The sequence below is a fragment of the Amblyraja radiata genome, chromosome 22 (genome assembly GCF_010909765.2).
Source record: "Amblyraja radiata isolate CabotCenter1 chromosome 22, sAmbRad1.1.pri, whole genome shotgun sequence".
NCBI classification, from domain to species: domain Eukaryota; kingdom Metazoa; phylum Chordata; class Chondrichthyes; order Rajiformes; family Rajidae; genus Amblyraja; species Amblyraja radiata.
In genome coordinates, this window is record NC_045977.1 from 5,419,472 (window position 1) to 5,443,606 (window position 24,135).

At 40.5% G+C, this 24,135-nt stretch overlaps 1 protein-coding gene across 2 annotated transcripts in view; it reads right to left on the reverse strand.

The window, feature by feature from the left end:
* Positions 1 to 24,135, reverse strand: part of rrn3 (RRN3 homolog, RNA polymerase I transcription factor) — a 47,730-nt gene that overhangs the window by 15,603 nt on the left and 7,992 nt on the right. For both annotated transcript variants that reach the window (XM_033040297.1, XM_033040298.1), the window contains exons 4-11: positions 18,388 to 18,477; positions 18,077 to 18,206; positions 15,912 to 15,971; positions 15,099 to 15,162; positions 11,569 to 11,638; positions 8,327 to 8,425; positions 6,454 to 6,546; positions 317 to 443 (exon numbers count right to left, since the gene is read on the reverse strand). In XM_033040297.1, coding sequence (XP_032896188.1) covers positions 317 to 443; positions 6,454 to 6,546; positions 8,327 to 8,425; positions 11,569 to 11,638; positions 15,099 to 15,162; positions 15,912 to 15,971; positions 18,077 to 18,206; positions 18,388 to 18,477 — 733 coding nt within the window. The remainder of the gene's footprint in view (positions 1 to 316; positions 444 to 6,453; positions 6,547 to 8,326; positions 8,426 to 11,568; positions 11,639 to 15,098; positions 15,163 to 15,911; positions 15,972 to 18,076; positions 18,207 to 18,387; positions 18,478 to 24,135) is intronic.

A 24,135-nucleotide genomic window follows, 5' to 3' on the forward strand; every position in this document is an offset into this window, starting at 1 on the left:
ACATCCTTTTATTCAGAGGCTATGCCCTCTGGTACACATTTACAAATCCCTTTCTGGATTTGGCTAATCTTATCCCTAGAACTACCTCCAAATTTTCAATACCATATTCTGGCCTCTTACGTGTGCACCTATACCCTCACCTGAACATTTCTCACTACCTGAATCAACATGGTACTTGGCTTCTAGATTGTTCTGTCTAATTCTTTGTGACATGCATTTGATCAAGTTCACTCCTTACATGTTCTGCAAATTCCATGCTCTCCTCTATGAATTTATGATGAAACATCTTTTATCAAATAGCAAATATAATTAGTACCATTAACATAGCAAACATCCTTTATGTAAGACAGCAAAACACACATCAGAATGTCCAATCGTTCAGCCACTGGATGAGCCATCATGTCACTATTTGGCTGGATCATCTGAGTTTTCTCGTCTTCATCCTGTTGAGGGAAAACTCAAAAGTCAGCAAGTTGGAAAACACAAATAACATAAAGTTTTACTCTATATCCTCCAAAAATAATTTTTCACGGGAAACATTCTTCTAATGACATAAAACCAGAAAAAAAACCCAAGAACAGCAGATCTGGCAGCATTCATGGAAAGACCTAACACTTCATAGAAACATAGAAGTGCAGGAGGCCATCGGCCCTTCGAGCCAGCACCGCCATTCATTGTGATCATCCCCTATCAATAACCCGTGCTTGCCTTCTCCCCATTTCCCTTGACTCCACTAGCTCCTAGAGCTCTATCTAACACTCTCTTAAATCCATCCAGTGACTTGGCCTCCACTGCCCTCTGTGGCAGGGAATTCCATAAATTCACAACTCTCTGGGTCAAAAAGTTTTTTCTCACCTCAGTCTTGAATGACCTCCCCTTTATTCTAAGACTGTAGGCCCTGGTTCTGGACTCGCCCAACATTGGGAACATTTTTCCTGCATCTAGCTTGTCCAGTCCTTTTATAATTTTATATGTTTCTATAAGATCCCCCTCATCCTTCTAAACTCCAGTGAATACAAGCCTAGTCTTTTCAATCTTTCCTCATATGACAGTCCCGCCATCTCATGGTTCAATCTCGTGAACCTACGCTGCACTGCCTCAATCACAAGGATGTCCTTCCTCAAATTAGGAGACCTAAACAGTACACAATACTCCAGATGTGGTCTCACCAGAGCCCTATACAACTGCAGAAGAACCTCTTTACTCCTATACTGAATTCCTCATGTTATGAAGGCCAACATTCCATTAGCTTTCTTCACTGCCTGCTGTACCTGTAATCCAACTTTCAGTGACCGGTGTACAAGGACGCCCAGGTCTCGCTGTACCTCCCCCTTACCTAACCAAACCCCATTGAGATAATAATCTGCCCCCTTGTTTTTGCCCCCAAAGTGGATAACCTCACATGTATCTATATTATGCTGCTTCTGCCACGCCTCTGCCCACTCACTCAACCTGTCCAGGTCACGCTGCAACCTCCTAACATCCTCTTCACAGTTCACACTGCCACCCAGCTTTGTGCCATCCACAAACTTGCTAGTGTTGCTCCTAATTCCCTCTTCCAAATCATTAATATATGGTAAACAGTTGCGGCCCCAACACCGAGCCTTGCGGCACTCCACTCGCCATTGCCTGACATTCTGAAAAGGACCCGTTCACTCCTACTCTTTGCTTCCGGTCTGCCAACCAATTTTCTATCCATGTCAACACCCTACCCCCAATACCATGTGCTCTAATTTTAGTCACCAGTCTCCCGTGCGGGACCTTATCAAAGGCTTTCTAAAAGTCTAGATACACTACATTCACTGGCACCCCTTCATCCATTTTACTTGTCACATCCTCAAGAAATTCCAGATTAGTCAAGCATGATTTCCCTTTCATAAATCCATGTTGACTTGGACTAATCCTTTTACTGCTATCCAAATGCCCCATCATTACCTCTTTAATAATTGACTCCAGCATCTTTCCCACCTCCGAAGTCAGGCTAACTGGTCTGTAATTCTCAGTTTTCTCTCTCGCTCCTTTCTTGAAAAGTGGGATAACATAGCTATCCTCCAATCCACAGGAACTGATCCTGAATCTATTGAACATTGGAAAATGATCACCAATGCATCCACTATTTGTAGAGCCACCTCCCTGAGGACCCTGGGATGCAGACCATCAGGCCCAGGGGATTTATCATCCTTCAGTCCCATTAGCCTATCCAATACTATTTCTCGCCTAATGAAAATTTCTTTCAGTTCCTCTACCCCCTTAGATCCTCTGTTCTCCGGTACATCTGGGAGATTGTTTGTGTCTTCCTTAGTGAAGACAGATCCGAAGTACCTATTCAACTCTTCTGCCATTTCCTTGTTGCCCATAATAATTTCACCCGTGTCTGCCTTCAAGGGACCCACATTTGACTTAGCTACTCTTTTTCCCTTAACATATCTAAAGAAGCTTTTACTGTCCTTCTTTATATTCCTCTCCAGCTTCCCTTCGTACTTCATCTTTTCAGCCCATATTGCCCGTTTTGTTTCCTTCTGTTGTCCTATGAAAGTTTCCCAATCCTCTGGCTTCCGGCTGCTCTTTGCTGTGTTATACATCTTTTCTTTTAGTTTGATTCTTGGAATCTTTCTTCCATTTTGGAATGAAATGATCCTGCGTTTTCCGGATTATGCCCAGAAATATGCCCAGAAATTCCTGCCATTGCTGTTCCACCGTCATTCCTGCTAGGATCCCTTTCCATTCTACCTTGGCCAGCTCCCCTCTCATGCCTTCATAGTCCCCTTTGTTCAACTGCATCACTGACACTACCGATTTAACGTTCTCCTTCTCAAATTGCTGATTAAAACTAATCATACTATGATCACTATCTCCAAGCGGTTCCTTTACCTCGAGTTCGCTTATCATATCTGGTTCATTGGACAACACTAAATCCAGAATTGCCGTTTCTCTGGTCGGCTCCATTACAAGCAGCTCTTAGAATCCATCTCGGAGGCACTCTACAAACTCTCTTTCTTGGGGGTCCTGAACCAACCTGATTTTCCCAATCTACCTGCATATTGAAATCCCCCATCAGCACAGTGGCATTACCTTTGTTACATGCCAGTTTTATCTCCTGCTGCAACTTACACCCTACATCCGGGCTACTATTTGGAGGTTTGTATATAACACCAATTAGTGTCTTCTTGCCTTTACAATTCCTCAACTCAATCCACAGTGACTCTACCTCGTCAGCCCCTATGTCTTCCCTCGTAAGGGTCTGAATTCCATTCCTCACCAGCAGAGCTACCCCCCTCCTCTGCCCACCTGCCTGTCCTTTCTATAGGATTATATATATATTAAGTTCCCAGGCCCGATCCTCTTGCAGCCACGTCTCAGTAATCCCCACAATGTCATATCTACCAACCTCTAACTGAGCATCAAGCTCATCTACTTTACTTCTTATACTTCGCACATTCATATACAATACTTTTAATTCCTTACGAATCTCACCTTTCACATCGATCCCTATTACACTTGGCCATACTCTCCTATCCCTTTGTGAACTTCCTTTTCCGTTAATTCTGGGGTCATTAACCATCCCTTTACTTTCTTTCCCTTTAACTCCGTTCAGGTCCGAAATCCTTCATTAGATTGATTTCCGAATGGAAAATCAGGTAGAAGTTGACATTCAAAAATTATTTTCACCACAAGATATCTTCTGACCCCAAATAACTAACAATTCTAGAAGCCCAGAAGTTAGTTGTACAGCACAGAAACCAGTCCCTTGGCCCACCATGACTTTTTTGCCCACTTACACAATTCCCTTTTGTCACATTGCATCGATATCCATCTATCATGAAGGCTGGCTCTGTCCTGGGAGTGGAGTTGGATTAATTGGAGGTGGTCTCGGAAAGGAGGATGCTCCTCAAACTAGAGCATCTTGGACAATACATCTCACCCCCTCCATGTCACACGGGTCAACCTGAGGAGCACCTTCAGTAACAGACTGGTGACAACCATGATACAGCACAGAACGCCACAGGTGATCCTTTTTCCTTGTGGCAATCAAATTGTACAACTCCTCCCACTTGTCATGGGGTAGACTGAACCCCCCCCCCCCCTCAATAATTTAATTTCATGTTTGTGTAATATTACATGTGTTGTGCAATAACTGGTCACTTAAATATCATTTTATTATTATTATTATAGTGCACATGACACTTTCAATGCCTTGTGTCTTTTGTATCTTTTGACTGGTGGCAGACCAATTTCCCTCTCAGATAAATAAAGTGGCATCATATCGTATTTTATACTGTTGAGTCGCATCACAGCTTAGTTTGGAAACAGCTCTTCCCAAGACTGCAAAAAACTAGAGAATTGTAGATGTAGCCCAGTCCATCACAAAAACCAGACTTCCCACCATTAACTTAACAATATGTCACACTGTCTTGGAAAAACAACTATATAAAAGACTTGTCCCACCCTGACCATTTCTTCTTCTCCCTGCTCCCATAAGGTAGAGAAGCTTGAAAATGCACACCACCAGACTCAGAAACAGCTTCTTCAGCAAGTAAGAATTTAATTGCTCTATCTGGGACATATGACAATAAAACACTCTTGACTCTCTCTCTCGACTCTTCCCCTCTGTTATCACGCTTATAAACGGTCCTTCCATGAGTTAGGATATTTTCCGATTCACCCCTTCTCCATTGTGTATAACTGTATCTTCCCCTTTGCACTACCGATATTGTACTTGAATTTAACTTGATTGTATTTATGTACAGTATTATTGAATTGGATAGAATGCGAAACAAAACTTTTCACTATATCTTGATATACGTGACAATAAAACTAAACCTACACATGGGAGACTGGTGACTAAAATTAGAGCACATGGTATTGGGGGTAGGGTGTTGGCAGACAGGAAGCAAAGAGTAGGAGTGAGCGGCAGTCAGTGGCGTGTGGAGTGCCGCAAGGCTCGGTGTTGGGCCGCAACTGTTTACCATATATATATATATTAATGATTTGGAAGAGGGAATTAGGAGCAACACTAGCAAGTTTGCAGATGACACAAAGCTGGCTGGCAGTGTGAACTGTGAAGAGAATGTTAGGTTGCAGGGTGACCTGGACAGGTTGAGTGAGTAGACAGATGCGTGGCAGATACAGTATAATATAGATAAATTTGATGTTATCCACTTTGGTGGCAAAAACAAGGGGGCAGATTATTATCTCAATGGGGTTAGGTTAGGTAAGGGGGTACAGCGAGACCTGGGTGTCCTTGTACACCAGTCACTGAAAGTTGATACAGCAGGCAGTGAAGAAAGCTAATGGAATGTTGGACTTCATAACAAGAGGATTTCAGTATAGGAGTAGAGAGGTTCTTCTGCAGTTGTATAGGGCTCTGGTAAGACAACATCTGGAGTATGGTGTACAGTTTAGGTCTCCTAATTTGAGGAAGGACGTCCTTGTGATTGAGGCAGTGCAGCGTATGTTCACGAGATTGATCCCTGGGATGGCGGGACTGTCATATGAGGAAAGATTGAAAAGACTAGGCTTGTATTCACTGGATTTTAGAAGGATGAGTGGGTATCTTATAGAAACATATAAAATTATAAAAGGACTGGCCAGGCTAGATGCAGGAAAAATGTTCCCAATGTTGGGTGAGTCCAGAACCAGGGGCCAGTCTCAAAATAAAGGGGATGCCATTTAGGACTGAGGTGAGAACAAACCTTTTCACCCAGAGAGTTGTGAATTTGTGGAATTCCCTGCCACAGAGGGCAGTGGTGGCCAAATCACTGGATGTATTTAAGAGAGTTAAGGGCCTGTCCCACTTGCATGCGGCTGCATGGGTTTGGCGCGACCAAAACGGAAGTGGAGTTCGCGCTAAGTTCGCGCGTGACGTTATTCGCGTCATACTTACCAATCAGCTGGGCAGGAGGCGGCCGACTGAATTTGGGCGTTGCACGATGACGTCATCACGCAATGCCAGATGTTAGGCGTACGCCTTCAAGACGCTGCGTACGCCCTCAATGCGCCTGCAGGCCAACAGGCCGTTGGTGCGCAGAATTTTCGGACAGTGCGGGATTTTCGGAGCCCCGCGCAGTGTTGGGACCAGTCCCGCACAACTCCATACGCCTCCGCGCTTGGAAGTGGGACCGGCCCCGCACGGCCCGTACGCCTCAAGCGACCACGTTTGGTCGCGCCAGACGGATGCAATCGCATACAAGTGGAACAGGCCCTTTAGATAGAGCTCTAGGGACTGGTGGAATCAAGGGATATGGGGAGAAGGCAGGCACGGGTTATTGATTGGGGACGATCAGCCATGATCACAATCAATGGCGGTGCTGCCTCGAAGGGCCGAATGGCTTCCTCCTGCACCTATTTTCTATGTTTCTAATACCAATACCAAAAATGAGAAATCCTGCACAATGACTTAATTGTTTGCAGTCAACTATCAAACCGAAAGAAAATGTGAGCTGAAACATTTACCATATCAAAGAGACCTTCCTCTGCGCATGAAGACAACGCACTATTAGCGGCCGTCTCTTCTGCATCTTCAATATCATTATGCGAAGCATTCACCTTAAGAAAGGACAAGTATTATAAGTAATGCAATCTGATAATGAATTGGTATTGAAGTACAGTAAATTTGGGGCTACATTAAAATGAAAGTCAGCATTTCCTTTGGAGCTTGCCCCAAGTATCCATAAACATCATTTTCTTTTGGTTGTAGTTTATTTTTCTCTTCAAAAAATAAAATCTTGGATTTGCATAGTCCTTCACTATTTTTCGGAAATTGTTTTGTAACTAAATAAATACTTAAATGTGGTCACCATTCAAATTTGCTAGGCATGGCAACCAATTTTCCCATACGACAGTCAGATATTTTCCTGCAGGCTTTGACAGCAGCCTTGAATCAGTTAATCTGTTCTTTTGGTAATCCTTTGCAAGACAGAACTTGGAGAACAGACTTATTTTGGATTTCTGGTGCCAGGCTCTCCAATGACATGCCCACCTATTGGAGCCAATTACATATTATATCCTACATGACCTAAATAATTGGCTGGAAAAGGGTACTGACTTTGGCTCACTCATCCTGCCAGTATATATATGGAGGATCTTGCATCATTTGGGTAATGCGGTTAGGTGGTTGCATTGACCTTGGTTATACTAACATATGCTGAATAACTTCCCATTTGTCGGATAGATTAGGTTCGCACCAGTGGCAAGATTTTTGGAGGAGATGTATTATTGCAGTTGAGGAAAGTATTGCAATGGCATTTTTGTCTGACCCTATTCTGAACTTGGATTGGATCTGTGATGGGGCCATTAAGTATAATCACAAATTGCATTCTGTAGCAGGAATAGAGAAGCTTGAAAGCAGTCAAATTTGAAGATTCTGTAGTGTCGCTTGATTGTGTCTGTAAATGGTCAAAAATAACATGTACAAGTAGTTGACACTGTTCCCTGTGATTATTATTTTGGTGTTATTGAATGATGAACATATCTATTTAGCCTCTGGATATTCCAATTTCACTCAGCCTCTAGATAGACAGATTCCACACTGGCATTCAGGGAGCTGGTCTTTACAGACTGTGAGCAGGCAATTGAGGAGGATGCTTACAATTAATTCATTGTTGCAAAGAGTGGGAAGACCTTTCGGTAGTTACTGCCAATGGATATGTCTCCATTCTTAAAGGTGCTCATTGTTAACGACATCGGAGGTCTCCTGGTGTGTCCTTTTCTTCCCATAATGTGGAAAGCAAGACTGTGAATTTAAGTCTCAAGTTCATCTCAATCAACTTTTAGAACTTCACAGATGGCATCTTCTCCAAAGGTTATTTTCCAGTTGACATTGTTTTTTCACCCTTTCATTCAGAGGTAGCAGTTAAATTGGACCAGGGAATATATTATGGAATGGTATCCAGGACACTAACTCAAGGACAATTTCTATGGTTTGTATTTCTACTGCTTTGCAGTGTTCCTTCCAGAAGACTCAATTTTTTGATGAGCCTCATGTCCACATTACCGAGGTACACAATTGGCTGTGAATCACACTGATTATATCCTGAGGTCAGTTAAACGTTTTGACATTAATCCAAAGGATTTTTTAATTGCAGGAATACGATTCAATAATGTTGGCCAATTTAATGATTTAAGTTTAGTTTAAACAATAAGAAATGTGACGACTTTACATTAATTTCACCGATAATATTCAATTCCCAGACATTTTAACCTTCTAAGACAAAATACCAAATAACCTGCTACTTTTACAAAACATTTAAAAATGTTGAAATTTTAAGTTTGAAGTTCTTTAGAAACACAAAAACACAACTTTAGTATTTTATAACAGGCTTCTTACATCTAGCTTTAGGAATTTTTCGATGACCAGTTCCAAAATTTCCAAGCGCAATACCGGGAAATATACTGTGATCCTTAGCAAATTGTGCACGTAACATTCCTTGGAAAAATAAAATTAAAAAAACATATTTAAACCACGCTTTGTATTCACTGCAGCTTTTTAATATCAAAGAAATTAACTAATAAGTAAACAATAATCCTGCAGTTTGAAACATCATGGTTGGTAAAGTTGTAAATTGACCTTCATGTGTAAAGCATAGTGTTAGTGTGCGGAGATCGTTGATCGGCGTGGACTCGGTGGGCCGAAGGGCCTGTTTCCGCGCTGTATCTCTAAAACTAAAATATTCATTCCTTCCATTCCAATAAATCCTGTGATTTGACCAGGTGCTTAGACAAACTTCTGTTTCTAATCTCGGACGGATAATGTTACTCATTTCCCAAGTACAAACTGACACAAAGACAGAAAATGTGTTTTCATGCCATACCAATATTCCTAAATAGAAAACAATTATGCTAGAAACAATTATCTGGTCAGGCTGCACCTATGGAGACTAGTGATCAGTCTGCCAAGGCCTGCTGGATCTCCCAGTTGCTAACCATTTCAACTCCCCTTCCCATATTGACCTTTCTGTCCTGGGCCTCCTACATAGCCAGAATGAGGCCACAAGCTAATTGGTTGGACATAACCTCATATTCTACTTCCGTATTTACAATCCAATAGCATTAACATTGAATACTCCAAATGTGGGTAACTACAGAACCCTCCCTCTCCCTCCAAAATACACCCCCCCCCCCTTACTTGCATCTATTTCCCCCCCTTCCAACTTCATTCCTTCCTATATCTTCACAACTTGAAACTTTTTAATCCTCTTGTATCACACCTTTTGTCTTTTCATCTCAGGCCAACCATCTGTCCATCAAAATAAAAATCACCTATAACAACCTATTACCTGCCAGGCTTTGTCCTGCCCTCCTGTCCTCCTGCTTTCTTTTTCTTTGCGATCCCCAACCCCCACCCTACAATTAGTCTACAGAAGGGTCCAGACCCATAAATCCACCTATGTTCTCCAGAGATGCTGCTTGACCTGCGGAGTTACTCCAGCATTTTCGTTATTCTTTCTGGCGAGATAAACTAATGTAACACTTCAGGCTATCTATCACCTACACTAACAAAACAATTTTTAAGTTGCATAGAAAGGAAAAGGATGGAGAGAATAAAAGGAAGGTGAGTGATGTGGTGCAGACCAAGAGATGACTGTAAGGTACTAAAGGTAGCTGTTAACTAGTACCAGCTAAGGGAAGATTCAAGCACCTTAGCTGTAGACATTGCTCCAGTCTATTGTTGGTACTGACTTCCCCACCATTAAATGGATCCATCAGATACATATGACAAATTAAACACTCTTGGCTCTTTTGAACTAAGCTGATCCATCTGGAGGAGGATTAACAGACGATGAATGGACAGAGGAGAGAGAAAAAATTGCTGGGACTGCGTGATATAAAACACTGCACAAATTCAAAGAAAATGCTGAAAATACTGATACATCATAAAGCAACAGTGGAGAGAAAGAAACTTAACTGGTCAGTTCTAATATAAATTGGAAAAGCTAGCTATCTGAAATTGTTCAACTCAACATTGAGGGCTAAAACATCTAACATGGATGACTGGGAGCTTTTTGTCCTCTTGCACAGTTCCACTGAAATGTAATAAGTGAGTTTGCTATTCCAAAAACGCGAGGAGTCATGGGATTTGTCAAAGGTCACTCGCGATAAATACTCTCAGCAACCGTGCCTCCGCATGCATACAGACCTGCGTCTCATCCGCAGCCAGGATCGAACCCCGGTCTCCGGCGCCGCAAGTGCTGCTGAACCACTGGACTATCCCCGTCCCCTCCCGAGTGCCCCACCCCCGTCCGGGAGTCAGACGGGAGCGGCGCCCCAGGCCCACAGCCAGCGTGGAGAAGAAGCGCTAACTCCAGCTCAACTCTGCCTGTCCCGCTAGGTTAACTGACAGCCCTGGACTGACGGGAGTCAGACGAGAGTGGCGGCCCAGGCTTACAGCCTGCGCGGAGAAGCGCTAACTCCACTATTCCGGGCTGGTGTTAAGTTAATGAGGAAGGAAATGGACAGATGTAATTTCGGGTCAGGATCCTTCTCCAGAATGCAAGTTGCAATATTAGAGAAACATCATCTGCTCATTTGCAATTTGTTGCAATCCAAAATTTGCAGTCTTTGAACAATGCACACAACCCTCTTTGACAGCTCAAATCTGTTTCTACCACTCTAGCAAATAGTGTATTCCAAATCCTAACCACTGATTGAGTAAAAAAGTATTTCCACATGTCATTTTTATTTTTCAAATATTGTAGAAAGAGTTCACCCGATTCTCTAGTCTATCCAAGAACACATTCTTCATCGCTAATAACTCTAATGATCCTACAGATCTCATTTTCTCTTGCCCACATTTAACAGCTCTCCCAAAACTTGTACTTATAATTGAATACTATATTCCAGTTTGACACAAACTTAGTAGCACAGTGGTAGAGCTGCTGCCTCACAGTGCCAGAGACCCTGGTTCGATTCTGACTATGGTACTATCTATGCAGAATTTGTATGTTGTCCCTGTGACCACGTGGGTGTTGTCTGGGTGCTCAGAGTTTCTCCCACATTCCAAAGACGTGCAGGTTTGTAGGTTAATTGGCTTATGTAAATAGCACCTAGTATGTGGGATGCGATAGCATAGAATTAATGTACGGGTGATCAATGGTCAGCCTGGACTCGGTGGGCCAAAGGGCATGTTTCCGGGCAGCATCTCTATTTGCTATTTTTTTTCAACCTAGTGAGAAAAATGTTCCCTTTCTTTGCTTAAGGATCTAGCAGACAGATTCTACCTGCACATATTGTAGTTTTTTCACGTGAGGGTGGAGTGGGGGGGGGGGGGGGAGGAAAACTATTCCACATAATTACAAAGGCAACCATATAACCAGAAGCTTTTTAAATTGCTACTGGTCCTTTACAACTCCACATTTATCTACTCCACAGAAAAGTAAGAATTCTCCTTTTCCAACCTTCGGGGTGGATGAGGGAAATTTTTTTTAAATTGTTGGACAGATGCAATAAAAACATCAATGCCCAGAATGTTAACAAAGTGGTCATAGATGTTAGTTACAATTATTTGCTAAGCTCACTAAATAACCAAAAAATACGTATATTTATTATCAAGAATTAAAATAGATTACATACCAAGGTTCTGGCTGATTTATTAACAAATGGAAAATTTTCAGCCAGTATTGGCATCAAAAATTGTGTTGTTCTGCCAAAAATGAATAAAAAAAGCTTCAATACAATGTGAAAGTAACTTGTAGAACTAAAAAGATCCCATAGAAACAATATGCATCTGTTTAACATCTTTAATATAGGAAAACATCACAAGGCAAACCACAAGATTGTAATAAGACAATGGATTGGATACTAAAGAGGATGTGTTCTGTTTGTACTTTCATTTAGTTTTCCTAATTTATCAGTCATTACTTAACCTCTTGTGATTAAAAGCATCATTCTTTAATGCAAGAACAAACAGGAAGAATTAAACAATAGGGACAGAAACTAAATGGTGACCGGAAGCAGTCAATTGAAACAAAGAACAATTCCAATCATCTAGTTAATTTTTACTTAAAATGAATGAATGAATATGAAATATTCACAGTGAATACAACAGATTGCTTTTCCGATGTTACTCCATAATTTGGCACAATTACCATTTTAAATATAAGCATGCTGTTCCAACTACTGCATTCAAGCTTGCTCCATCAGACAGCATAAGATAATTTATTCATCTGCTGCATCGCCCCATGTGAGGGTGGGGGTTATTGGGCATGTGTTTGGTCCCACTAGCTATCACAATGTTAGAACTCTTAATGGGAACTGCCTATGTTTTAATGTGGAAATCAACAAATTAGTTACGGCCTTGCTGTACAAATGGAGTGAAGCAGTCACAAACATGCAAAAGAGCCATCATCCCAAAAAGACAATGTTTGAAATTATACATATTAATAACCAATTAACACACATTTCTTATTGTATGTAATTTCAGCATTTTGTAAGTTTTAGGAAAAAATAGCTTTACAGACATGTCAATTTGAATATTTTAGTCACAAAATTGCATTGTACATGATGAAATCTAATCTATCTTAGGTTTGTTAGGTCACTAGAATGCCCGACAGGAATTGTAAGAGATGGAAGAATCTGGATATATATTTTTTAATGTGTTGTACTGTTATAGCTAAGCTACATCTAACGTTAATATTTTCACTGTTCTCACTCTGTTAAAAGGCGATATATAGCAAACTAAGTTTACACACTAATGAGAGTGGAAAAATGTGGGGTGACCCTGCCATCTACTGGTGCTGTGTTGTAGTGAAGATACACACAAAAAGCTGGAGTAACCAGGCAGCATCTCTGGAGAGAAGGAATGGGTGATGTTTCGGGTAATTTGAATATGTAACATACCCATGGAATATCTAACAGTAATTACCTGTACTATAAAGAAACTAAATTATCTCAAACAATATAATTGGTTTAAACCAGTCAGTTGATTCAACAGTGTCTTTCATAGTTAAGTAATATATGTGGCTTTGAAAGAAAATCCCGACAAGATTCATTTAAATATAGACATGTTACAGTGACTAAATGTGACTAGCAGAGTAACAAAATACCATCCAGACTTCACACAAAAAGTTCAAGTGAAAGAAAATATTTGAACACTGGGTTCTAAAACAACTGTTGACAATTTAGAGGGTGGTGAATCTGTGGAATTATTTGCCATGGAAGGTTGCAGAGGCCAAGTCAGTGGCTATTTTTAAGGCAGAGATAGATAGATTCTTAATTAGTACGGGTGTCACAGGTTATGGGGAGAAGGCAGGAGAATGTGGTTAGGAGAGATAGATCAGCCATGATCAAATGGCGGAGTAGACTTGATGGGCCGAATGGCTTAATTCTACTCCTATCATTTATGACCTTATGATTCCAACTCTGATCACTGAGTTAACCAATCTCACCCTCAATGACTCATCAGGTTGCTAATACTTTACAAGCATTCGCAATCAATTCAATGTCTTAATTGAGGGAAAATAAATCAGCTTTAGCTAGCTCAATCTCAACAGAACTGGGATGTTGTGAACCCTGTAAACTTTGCAAAGCAATAATGCTGGAAAAGAAAATAATGACCCAAGTGATTTTTATTCAAAAGTCGCATCATTTTTTTCTAAACAGTCTATATTACTAAATCTCTGTTCTTGACCGCTTTTGGCCTTCTGTGCTGCGATTTCCGAGAGAACGCCGCCACCTACGGCCGTCATTTTTGGCCACCCCGCTCAGAGCCCCCCTCCGCCGCATGTGTGCCGAGGATATTTCCCGTCGATGAAAAATGACAGAGATATTAATGTTTTTACAAAATTCCCCATTCTCTCTGCTGCCCCTGCTGGAGGGAGGGGGAGGGACTATAAAACCAGGAAGTGGTGTGCCTCAATAAGTCTCTGCAAGTGGTGTGCCTCAATCAGAGCTCTGAATAACGCTGAACAAATGTCTCCACAGCTGTGAGTACCCATAATGTGGTTTGAAAATGAAAATATGGTTAGTTTGAGGGAAAAAAGCACTGCCTGCAAATGGTTATTTGGGTTGAATTAAAAAGGCACCCTCTCTCTCCCTATGCCTCTCCCCCCGTCTCTCTCCCTTTCTCTCTCTCCCCTCCTCCCTCTCCCCATCACCTCCCCTCTCCACTCCCCCCTCCTCTCTCCCCTCCTCTTCCCCCCCTCCTCTCTCCCTCTCCCCCCTCCCTCTCCTCTCCCCCCTCTCTCTCTCTCCTCTTTTTCTCCCTCTCCTCCTCTCCATCCCCTCCCCCACCGTCCCTCCCCTAAACCCCCCTTCCCTCCACCCTCCCTCCCCCTCCCTGCTCCCCACCTCTCCCCCTCCCCTCAGCACATCCTCTCTCCCCCCTCCCTCTCCTCTTCCCCCCCTCCCTCTCCTCCCTCCTCTCTCTCCCCCCCCCTCTCCTCCCCCACCTTTCCCCCCTCACCCACCCTCCCTCTTCTCCACCCCCATCCCTCTTGCCCCTCTCTGTCTCTCTCTCTGTCTCTGCCCCTTCTCTCTCTGCCCTCACTCTCTAACCCCGCCCCCCCCTCCCCCCTCCCTCGATGTGTGCAAGTTGGGGGCTATGCGTCAGTAGATAGGGTGGTTATGGGGTAAAAGGAGCAAATTAATAATATTAATATAATATCAAGGGGGGTAATTAGCGTGAGTGCGGGGGGAGTGGATAGTTAGTGTGTGTGACGCTGCATGCCGCCCCCCCCCCCCCCATAACCGCACGTTGGGGGAACAGACCCAACGGGTCTGCACTTGGTCTAGTTAATTATAAAAATGATCAAGTTTTAAAATATAGATTATTTATTTTCCAGTAAAGATATTTTAAACCTGTGAAATAGTGATAATGTTTTACAAAAGTTAAACAAAAGCAGTAATAAGAGCTGAAGAAAAAAAATGACAATATAATTTGCTCCAGTTTATGAGAAACCTTATCAGCGAAAATGAAATAGAGAGAATCTACAATAACTAAAACTTTGCTTCATTAACCTTTGAAAATAATGCAAATATATTAATCAGCAAAGGAAACAATCTTGCATTGTCTATCCTCAGAGGATATTCATGCTCTTTTAAACTTTTCTGCATTCTACTCACCAAAGGCACCCATGAACTAAATTGCAATACAAAATACTTACGAGGGAACATATTTTGCTATTGTCTGTAAAGCTCGATGACAGATGTCAAAATTTTGTGGAAGCTCTGTAAAGTAAAAATAAATTAAGAATTTCTTTCAGAGCTAAGAAGCAAGAAGACTATGTTCATAGCAGCACAAGAAATAGATTAAAATACCACCTCACAATATTTTTGAAAATTGGTGTGATGTATTCCATTTGGGCAATACAACACAGGAAATATTGCGCACAAGCAGTGGGTGAAAAAGGTTCAAAGGTGGTGGGACATCGTCCTTAACCTCAAACCATCATTATGAACATCTACGTAAATCAGAACCATAGATTATCAAGCAGATTCAATATTTATTCCCTCAAAGGGTGGTAGTCACTAAAAAAGGAGAGCTCTGGTTGTTAATGATTTGGGATATTTCTAAAGAAAAACAAAAATAATTATTGATCTAAAGTTTACTGGATGAAAATTCCTAATATCTTTTGATCTGCATTGTAGTAAGTTTAATTATGCTTCGCACTGTTTTTTTGTTTGCTTATCATACCCCCAAAAAATCCAATGGAAAGGAGGCAAGAACCATAAATTAGTCGGGAAGGATGAACATAAAGTATTTAAATAAGGAGAATAAATCATGCACTCCTTCATGGTGAAACAATTCATTAATTAGCAATGTAAATAAACATAGTGCAGTGAAAGTGCAAATTTAAGCAATGTCCATCTTCACTATCCAAGCAGCAGTACTTTAGCATGTTTCAAAAAAAACAATACAAATTTTTATCATCCAAGTTACTACAAAAAAAAATGCTTCTAGAGTTTTAAAAACTTACTTTCATCTTCATCCTCAGAGTCTGAGATATCCACACCATTTTCTTGGATAACAATTCTCCCTGTGCAATATAGATTTAAAATGATTAATATTGTGCTATGAAAATGAAGAGCTTACCAACATCTGCAAAGTGACCCAGTTATACTTCCATTTTCCAACAGATGTCTGTTTGCTCAAAATAAAATTCATCTCCAGCAAATGTAGTGCAGTTAGTTGTCAGTCTCTCCCATCAAATCAGATAATTCCTCAAACTCTACTATAAGCAACTATCATCCAATAACTTTGCAGATGGTGCTATCCCATGGTATTTACCTCCCAACTCTCCATGTGCCCGACAACAAGCATGCACTCACTTTGTGAATTAAACAAAATCACATTACCCGTAAAAGTGCTTATGTGGACTCAAAACATGTAAATAACGTGGCTTCCACTCCTTCAAATGTTATACTCCAGTGAAATATAGAATCACAATAGAGATACTTACGCTGAGAACTTGGGCTACTCCCTCTTACTATCTGCTTCCAATTTATAATGTACCAAACAGCAACGCTATGGTTAGGAACTTGCCCTTTATCACATGCATCAAATGTAAATTGCCCATGCATTAAAACCCACTTCAAAAAAAAATCTGTTCTCCTTAAGTCATTAATTAGTATCTCATGGTGTCCCCATGCTGTTGAGTTCAGAATCAGCGTTTTAAAGTCTCAGCTACATAATGTGCCACCAAATCAATGGCATTTACAGCAAGATGATTTGCGTTGAGTTTAGTTATTGTCACATGTGAAAAGGTACAGTGAAAAGCTTTTGTTGCAATTAGCAGAAAGGCAATACATGATTATAATTGAGCCATCCACCATGTACAGTTACATTATAAAGGGAGTAACGTAAATAACCTTTATTGTAAGATAAAGCCAGTAAAACACGATCAAAGATTGTCTGAGGGTCTCCAATGCGGTAGATAGTATTTTAGTACTGATTTCGTTATTGGCAGGATGGATCAGTTGCCAGATAACAGCTGGGATATTTTGGTGTAATATCAACATATAAAAGATATTTAGACAGGTACATGGATAGGAAAGATTCAGACAGAAATGGGCCAAATGGGACTAGCTTCGATGGGGCATCCCAGTTGGAATGGACAAATTGTGCCTAAAGGCCTGTTGCCTTACTTAATGACAATGGTTTACTATGTAGCAAACATACAGCACAAAAATCTTGCAACAACTTGACAGCATTCATTTCATTGAACACTTATGCTCAGTCCACCAAGGCCAGCTGAATCTCCCAATTGCTAACCATTTTGACTCTTCCCATTTCCATACTGACCTATCTATCCTGGGTCTCATCCACTGCCAAAGTGAAGCCACATACAAACTGGAGGGATAATACCTCATATTCTGCTTGGGTAGCTTTCAACCCAATGGCTTAAGCGTTGAATCTTCCAACTTTAGGCAACTCCAGAACCCTCCCCTTTCTTCCCCCATATAACTCCTCCCCCCTTCTTTTCCCTGTGTCCCACTTGGATTTCCACTTCTTTTCCCCCTCCCCCGTCTTCCCTACACCCAATACGAATCCTACATTTCACGCCAACCCCACATTCATTCCTCTAACTACACAATTCACAACTGTTCAATCCTTTTGCCTTACATCTTCATAAATTCATGACACAGGCGAAGAATCAGGCCACTCAGTCCATCGAGTCTGCTCCACCATTCAATCATGGCTGATGGATATTTCCCTCTCAACCATCTGACGTTTAAATCTTTGGCCTTTGTCCAACCATCTGCCTATCAAAAAGCCCTTCTCACCTGTAACAACCTATTACCTGACAGGTCTTGTCCTGCCCCTGCTTTCTTTCTCCCCTCCCCCCCCCCCCCCCCCCTCCCCTCCCTACAACCAGTCTGAAGAAGGGTCCCGACCCAAAATGTCACTTATCCATGTTCTCCAGAGATGCCGGCTGACCCACTGAGTTACTCCAGCACTTTGTGTCTTCTCTTGTAAATTGCAACTGTTTATAAAAGTCGTCTATTAACACACACCCAACAAGTGCAGAACCATGAACGAATGGTAAACTCTTTCAACCAAAACACACAGCCCTTCACCTGCACTTTTAAAGGATAAAGATTACTCAATCAAATAACATAATAGAAGCAAATATATTATTACCTGGTACAAAATTGGAGACGATCATACTAAGGCAAGACCGCAGGTAGACTGTCTGCGCTGACACTAAGTTGCTTAAAAAGGCCAAGTATTCCTCGACCACCAACAGGCTTCTACATAACCAAGGCAGCTTCTGAAATGTATTTAAGTACAGATAAAGTACTTGCTTATGTTTGCACACTTTATTTAATTTTCTAAACAGATCTAGGCAAGACACAATATCAAACTGACAGATTACAGAATTAATCCATTGACAAAAGATTATCTAGAGTAAAGTAAACAAAATAGTGAAAGAAAATTTGAAAACAACTAACCAGTATTTTGCTAACAAGATACTCAAAATCTTTTGTCAACTGTGCAACACAGGCACGGAATTCCTGAAGCCAATTGATTATTTGAGCATCCTGAAAAACAAAAATATATACATAAATATACATTTCAAATGTGACAGAGATTCTATTTAGAGATTATATGTAATCAATTAACCCAAATTCTATTAACACACCAATACAATGATTCAAGTTAAAAAATATCTATTGAAATGGAATCTAAAATGTTTAACAGTGAATTAATCACTTTGAAGAATTGTCACGTCATCAAGAAAACGTCACAACTAATTTGACAGAATCTCAAATAAAATGAATGATGAGCACCTGGCTTATCTGTGCAACAAACTTAGCAAGTAGCTTACCCATCATCAAAGCTCAAAAAGGCTAATCTTGCATTTACAACTATGGTAGGAATTTAGTAATAGTAGTTTAAAATGCACTGGTAGCTCAGAAGGACTCAATGTGCTTCATCTGACAATTAGATCTATCCTTCTTCAGATATGAAGGCTGGTCGGTGGCTAACGTTGTGCCTCTATTACAGAAGGGCTGCAAAGGAAAAACCAGGGGACTATAAACCAATGAGCCTAACAAATGGTAAACAAATTACGTGGGGATAAGATATTATGGATTTGGATTAACAGGGACTGATTAAGGATGTCCAAGAAGGAACTGCAGATGCTGGAAAATCGAAGGCACACAAAAATGCTGGAGAAATTCAGCGGGTGCAGCAGCATCTATGGAGCGAAGGAGATAGGTAACGTTTCGGGCCGAAACCCTTCTTCAGATTGATCAGTCTGAAGAAGGGTTTCGGCCCGAAACGTTATCTATCTCCTTCGCTCCATAGATGCTGCTGCACCCGCTGTGTTTCTCCAGCATGTTTGTGTACCGACTGATTAAGGGTGGTTAGCATCGTTTTGTACTTGGGAGATCGTACCGTACAAATCTGATTTGAGTTTTTTGAAGAAGTAACCAAAAAGGTTTTTTTTTATTTTTTTATTATTTTATTTTATTAGAAGTACAATCATATGGGACCAAAGTGCCTAATATATATTTTCATAATACATTTTATGTACAGCTTCTTCTTTTTTTTTGTTATATTAAAGAAAGATTAGAATAAGAAAAAGAAAATAGATAGTAAAGGATAGAAAGATGTGAGATATATAGTGTGTGATGAAAAAGGAAAAAGACGAATGAGTGAAGAAAGTTGAGAAAAAGAAAATAGAAAAAAGAGTTAAAAATTTTTTTTTTTTAAAAAGATCATTGTTTATAATCTTGACCAAACCCTCGTCCAGTCCTGAAACAGTTATTTTTTACAATTGCGTTGCACCATATCGAAACATAGAAACATAGAAAATAGGTGCAGGAGTAGGCCATTCGGCCCTTCGAGCCTGCACCGCCATTCAATATGATCATGGCTGATCATCCAACTCAGTATCCTGTACCTGCCTTCTCTCCATACCCCCTGATCCCTTTAGCCACAAGGGCCACATCTAACTCCCTCTTAAATATAGCCAATGAACTGGCCTCAACTACCTTCTGCGGGAGAGAATTCCACAGATTCACCACTCTCTGTGTGAAAAAAGTTTTCCTCATCTCGGTCCTAAAAGATTTCCCCTTTATCCTTAAACTGTGACCCCTTGTTCTGATTCCAAAAAGACTACAAATGGAGACCAACTTGTTATGAATTGGTCTGATTTATCCATTAGGAGGAATCGCATTTCCTCAAGATGTGCGGTGTCCAACATACTTGCAATCCACATTTTAAGCGTTGGTATTGATGTATTTTTTCTAAAATTTAAGTATTAATTTTTTTGCGATTATTAAACCATAGTTAAAAAATAAATTTTGAGATGTGTTCAATTTATTCCCATCTTCCATTACCCCAAATATAATCATTTCAGTATTAGGTTCCATTCTTATCTTAAATAATTTTGTAAATATTTCGAAAATATCACTCCAAAATCTATAACGTTTTATGCCGGAAACTAAGGAGTGCGTTATAGTTGCATTTTGGGATAGACATTTATCACAAATGGCGGATATATTTGGATAAAATTTGTTCAATCTTGTTTTTGAATAATATAATCTATGTAAAATTTTTAATTGAATTAGATTATGTCTTACATTAATCGAACATTTGTGAACATATATCAAGTACTTTTCCCATGTAACCTTCGTAATTTTTATCATTAGTTCCCGTTCCCACTCTTCTCTAAGTACCTCTGTCAATGGTAGGTCTATATTTAGAATACTATTATATAAATATGATATTAATTTTTGTGTCAACTTCAATATTCATTGCTTCTTCCAATAATTCAGGAGTTATTTTTTGATATCCTTGTATATATTTTTTCATGAAATCGCAAATCTGAAGATATTTAAAATATTGGTTGTTTTTCAGTTTAAATTTTTATTGTAATTGTTGGAATGATGGTAGGTTTCCCATTTCGTACATATCCCCGATCCTTGTAATTCCGAGACTTCCCCATTGGTTATATGTCTTATCAATAAGAGATGGTTTAAATAAAGGGTTATTCGCTATTGGCATTAACAATGATAAATTTCTTAATTTTAAAGATAATTTTATTTGTTTCCAAATTCTTATTGTACCATATATAATTGGGTTCTTCTAAATATATTGTGTTATTCAGTTTTTTCGGGGAGAAGAGGATCGTTCCTATATTACAAGGATGACAATCCTCTTTCTCCATTTTTATCCATTCTGTCTGTTGGGTAGAACTATCCAGCCAATAAATTATATTCTTAATATGCACTGCCCAGTAATCTATATATATATATATATATATATATATATACTAGACCAAATGTAAACCCGTTGGGTCTGTTCCCCCACCGTGCGGTTGTGGGGGGGGGGAGGCGGCATGCAGCGTCACACACACTAACTATCCCCCCCCCCCCCCGCACTCACGCTAATTACCCCCCTTGATATTATATTAATATTATTAATTTGCTCCTTTTACCCCATAACCACCCTATCTACTGACGCATAGCCCCCAACTTGCAGTCACATCTAGAGGGGGGGGGGGGGTTAGAGAGTGAGGGCAGAGAGAGAAGGGGCAGAGACACAGAGAGAGACAGAGACACAGAGAGGGGCAAGAGGGATGGGGGTGGAGAGGAGGAGAAGAGGGAGGGTGGGTGAGGGAGGGTGGGTGAGGGGGGAAAGGTGGGGGAGGAGGGGAGGAGAGAGAGAGGGTGAGAGTGAGGGGGAGAGAGAGGGGGTGCTGAGAGGGGGGTGAGGGGGAGAGGTGGGGAGCACTTTGGGGGACAGACCCAACGGGTCTGCACTTGGTCTAGTAATACATAAAATTCGGAAGTGAAAGTCCCCCGGCCTCTTTTGGTTTACATAAGTGTTTTTTTGTAATTCTATGTGATCTATAGTCCCAAATAAAATTAGTAATGTTAGTCTAATTAAAAAAATATATATTTTGGTATATATACCGGTATAGACTGAAATAGGTATAGTTATTGTGGTAGGAAGATCATTTTTAATGCATTTATTCTACCTAATAATGATAAAGGAAGTGTTTTCCAAAATTTAATCAGCGTATTAAGTTTATTTAATAAAGGTATAAAATTAGCGTTGAATAATGCTTTATATTTTCTAGTAATCTGAATACCAAAATATTTAAATTTTTCTGTTGCGATTTTAAAGGGGAAATTCAATAAATGTGTAGGTTCTTGAGGTTTTAATGTCATGATTTCACTTTTATTCCAGTTTATTCTATATCCAGAAAAAGACCCAAATTCCTCTATTAAATTTAATAAATTTGGTATGCTCATTTGTGACTTTGTAATATATAAAAGTATATCGTCTGCATATAATGAGATTTTATTCTTTGAGTCCCTGGTATTATAGCCCTGAATATTCGGATGAATTCTTATACTTTCAGCCAGGGGTTCTATCATAAGGGCAAATAGCAGGGGTGATAACGCACATCCCTGCCTATTACCCCTTGATAGTTGAAATTTTTGAGATAACATGTTGTTAGTTAAAATTCTTGCCATCGGTTTATCATACAATAATTTTACCCATGTTATAAAATGCTCTCCCATATTAAATTTTTGCAGTACTTTATATAAGTATTGCCACTCCACCTGATCAAATGCTTTCTCTGCATCCAAAGAAATAATTGATATATCTTCTTCCTCTACTTTAACCATATAACCATATAACCATATAACAATTACATTTATGCGAGTACATTATATTAAACAGGCGTCTCAAATTATTAAATGAGTATCTTTTGGGTAAAAACCCCGTTTGATCAGGGTTTATCAATTTACTATCTACCAAACTCTACCAAAAAGGTTAAAGAGGGGAAAGTTGTAGACTTTGTTTATATGGACTTCAACAAGGCATTTGATAAGATTTCGCTGTGGATGGCACATAGTCTGAAGAAGGGTTTCTATCCAAAACATCACCCAGTTCTTTTCTCCAGAGATACTGCCTGATCCGCTGAGTTACTCCAGCATTTGGTGTCTATCTTAGGCATTAGATGAGGTTCCGCATGGTAGGCTGCTCTGGAAGGTTGGATCGCATGGGATCCAGGAAGAGTTAGCCAACTGGTGAGAGAATGCTTTCATAGAGGGAAGATGGGTGATGGAAGGTTGTTTATTGGACAGGAGGCTTGTGATCTGTAGTGACCTGGTGCTGGGCCCATTACTGTTTGTGGTGAGTAATGGGCCCAATGAATTGGAGTAGAATGTAGAAGGCATGAATAGCAAGTTTGAAGATGACACTAAAGTTAGTGGTATCATAGAGAGCAAAGATGGTTATCAAAAATTACACCAGAATCTTGATCAGTTGGGCAAGTGGGCTGTGGGATGGTTAATGGAGTTTAATGCTGATAAGTACGAGTTGTTGCATTTTGTCAAGTCAAACCAGGACAGGACCCTCGCATTAAATGACAGGGCCCTCGGGAGTGTTGTACATCAGAGGGATCTAGGATTGCAGGTACATAGTTCCTTGAAAATGACATCATAGGTAGATAAGGTGGTCAAGAAGGCTTTCAGCTCATTGGCCTTTATCAGTCATGATGTCGAGTACAGAAGTTAGGATGTTTTGGAAAGGACTGCAGATGTTGGTTTAAATCGAAGGTAGATACAAAATGCTGGAGTAACTCAGAGGGGCAGGCAGCATCTCGGGAATGGGTGATGATTCAGATGTTACATTACAGTTGTACAAAAATAGGTGGAGGGGCAGGTAGTGTAGAGAAAGCAGGGACTCTGCAGAAGGACTTTGGCAGGTTGGGAGAGCGGGCAGCGAAGTGGCAGATGGAATATAGTGTAGCAAAATGTGGAGTCATGCATTTTGGCAGTAGGAATAAAGGTGTAGACTATTTTCTAAATAGGGTGAGAATCCATAAAATCGGAGGTGCAAAGGGACTTGGTAGTTCTGGTGCAGGATTCCCAAAAGGTTAATCTGCAAGTCAAATCAATAGTAAAGAAAGCAAACTCAATGCTAGCATCTATTTCAAGAGAGCTTGTATGCAAAAATAGGGATGTAATACTGAGGCTCTATATGGTGCTGGTAAGGCCACATTTGGAATATTGTGTGCAATTTTGGGCACCATATCTGAGGATGGATGTGCTGGCTCTGGAGAGGGTCCAGGGGAGGTTTCCAGGAATGATCTGAGGAATGAGTAGGTTAACCTATGATGAGCGTTTGTCGGCACTGGGCCTGTACTCACTGGAGTTTTAAAGAATGAGGGG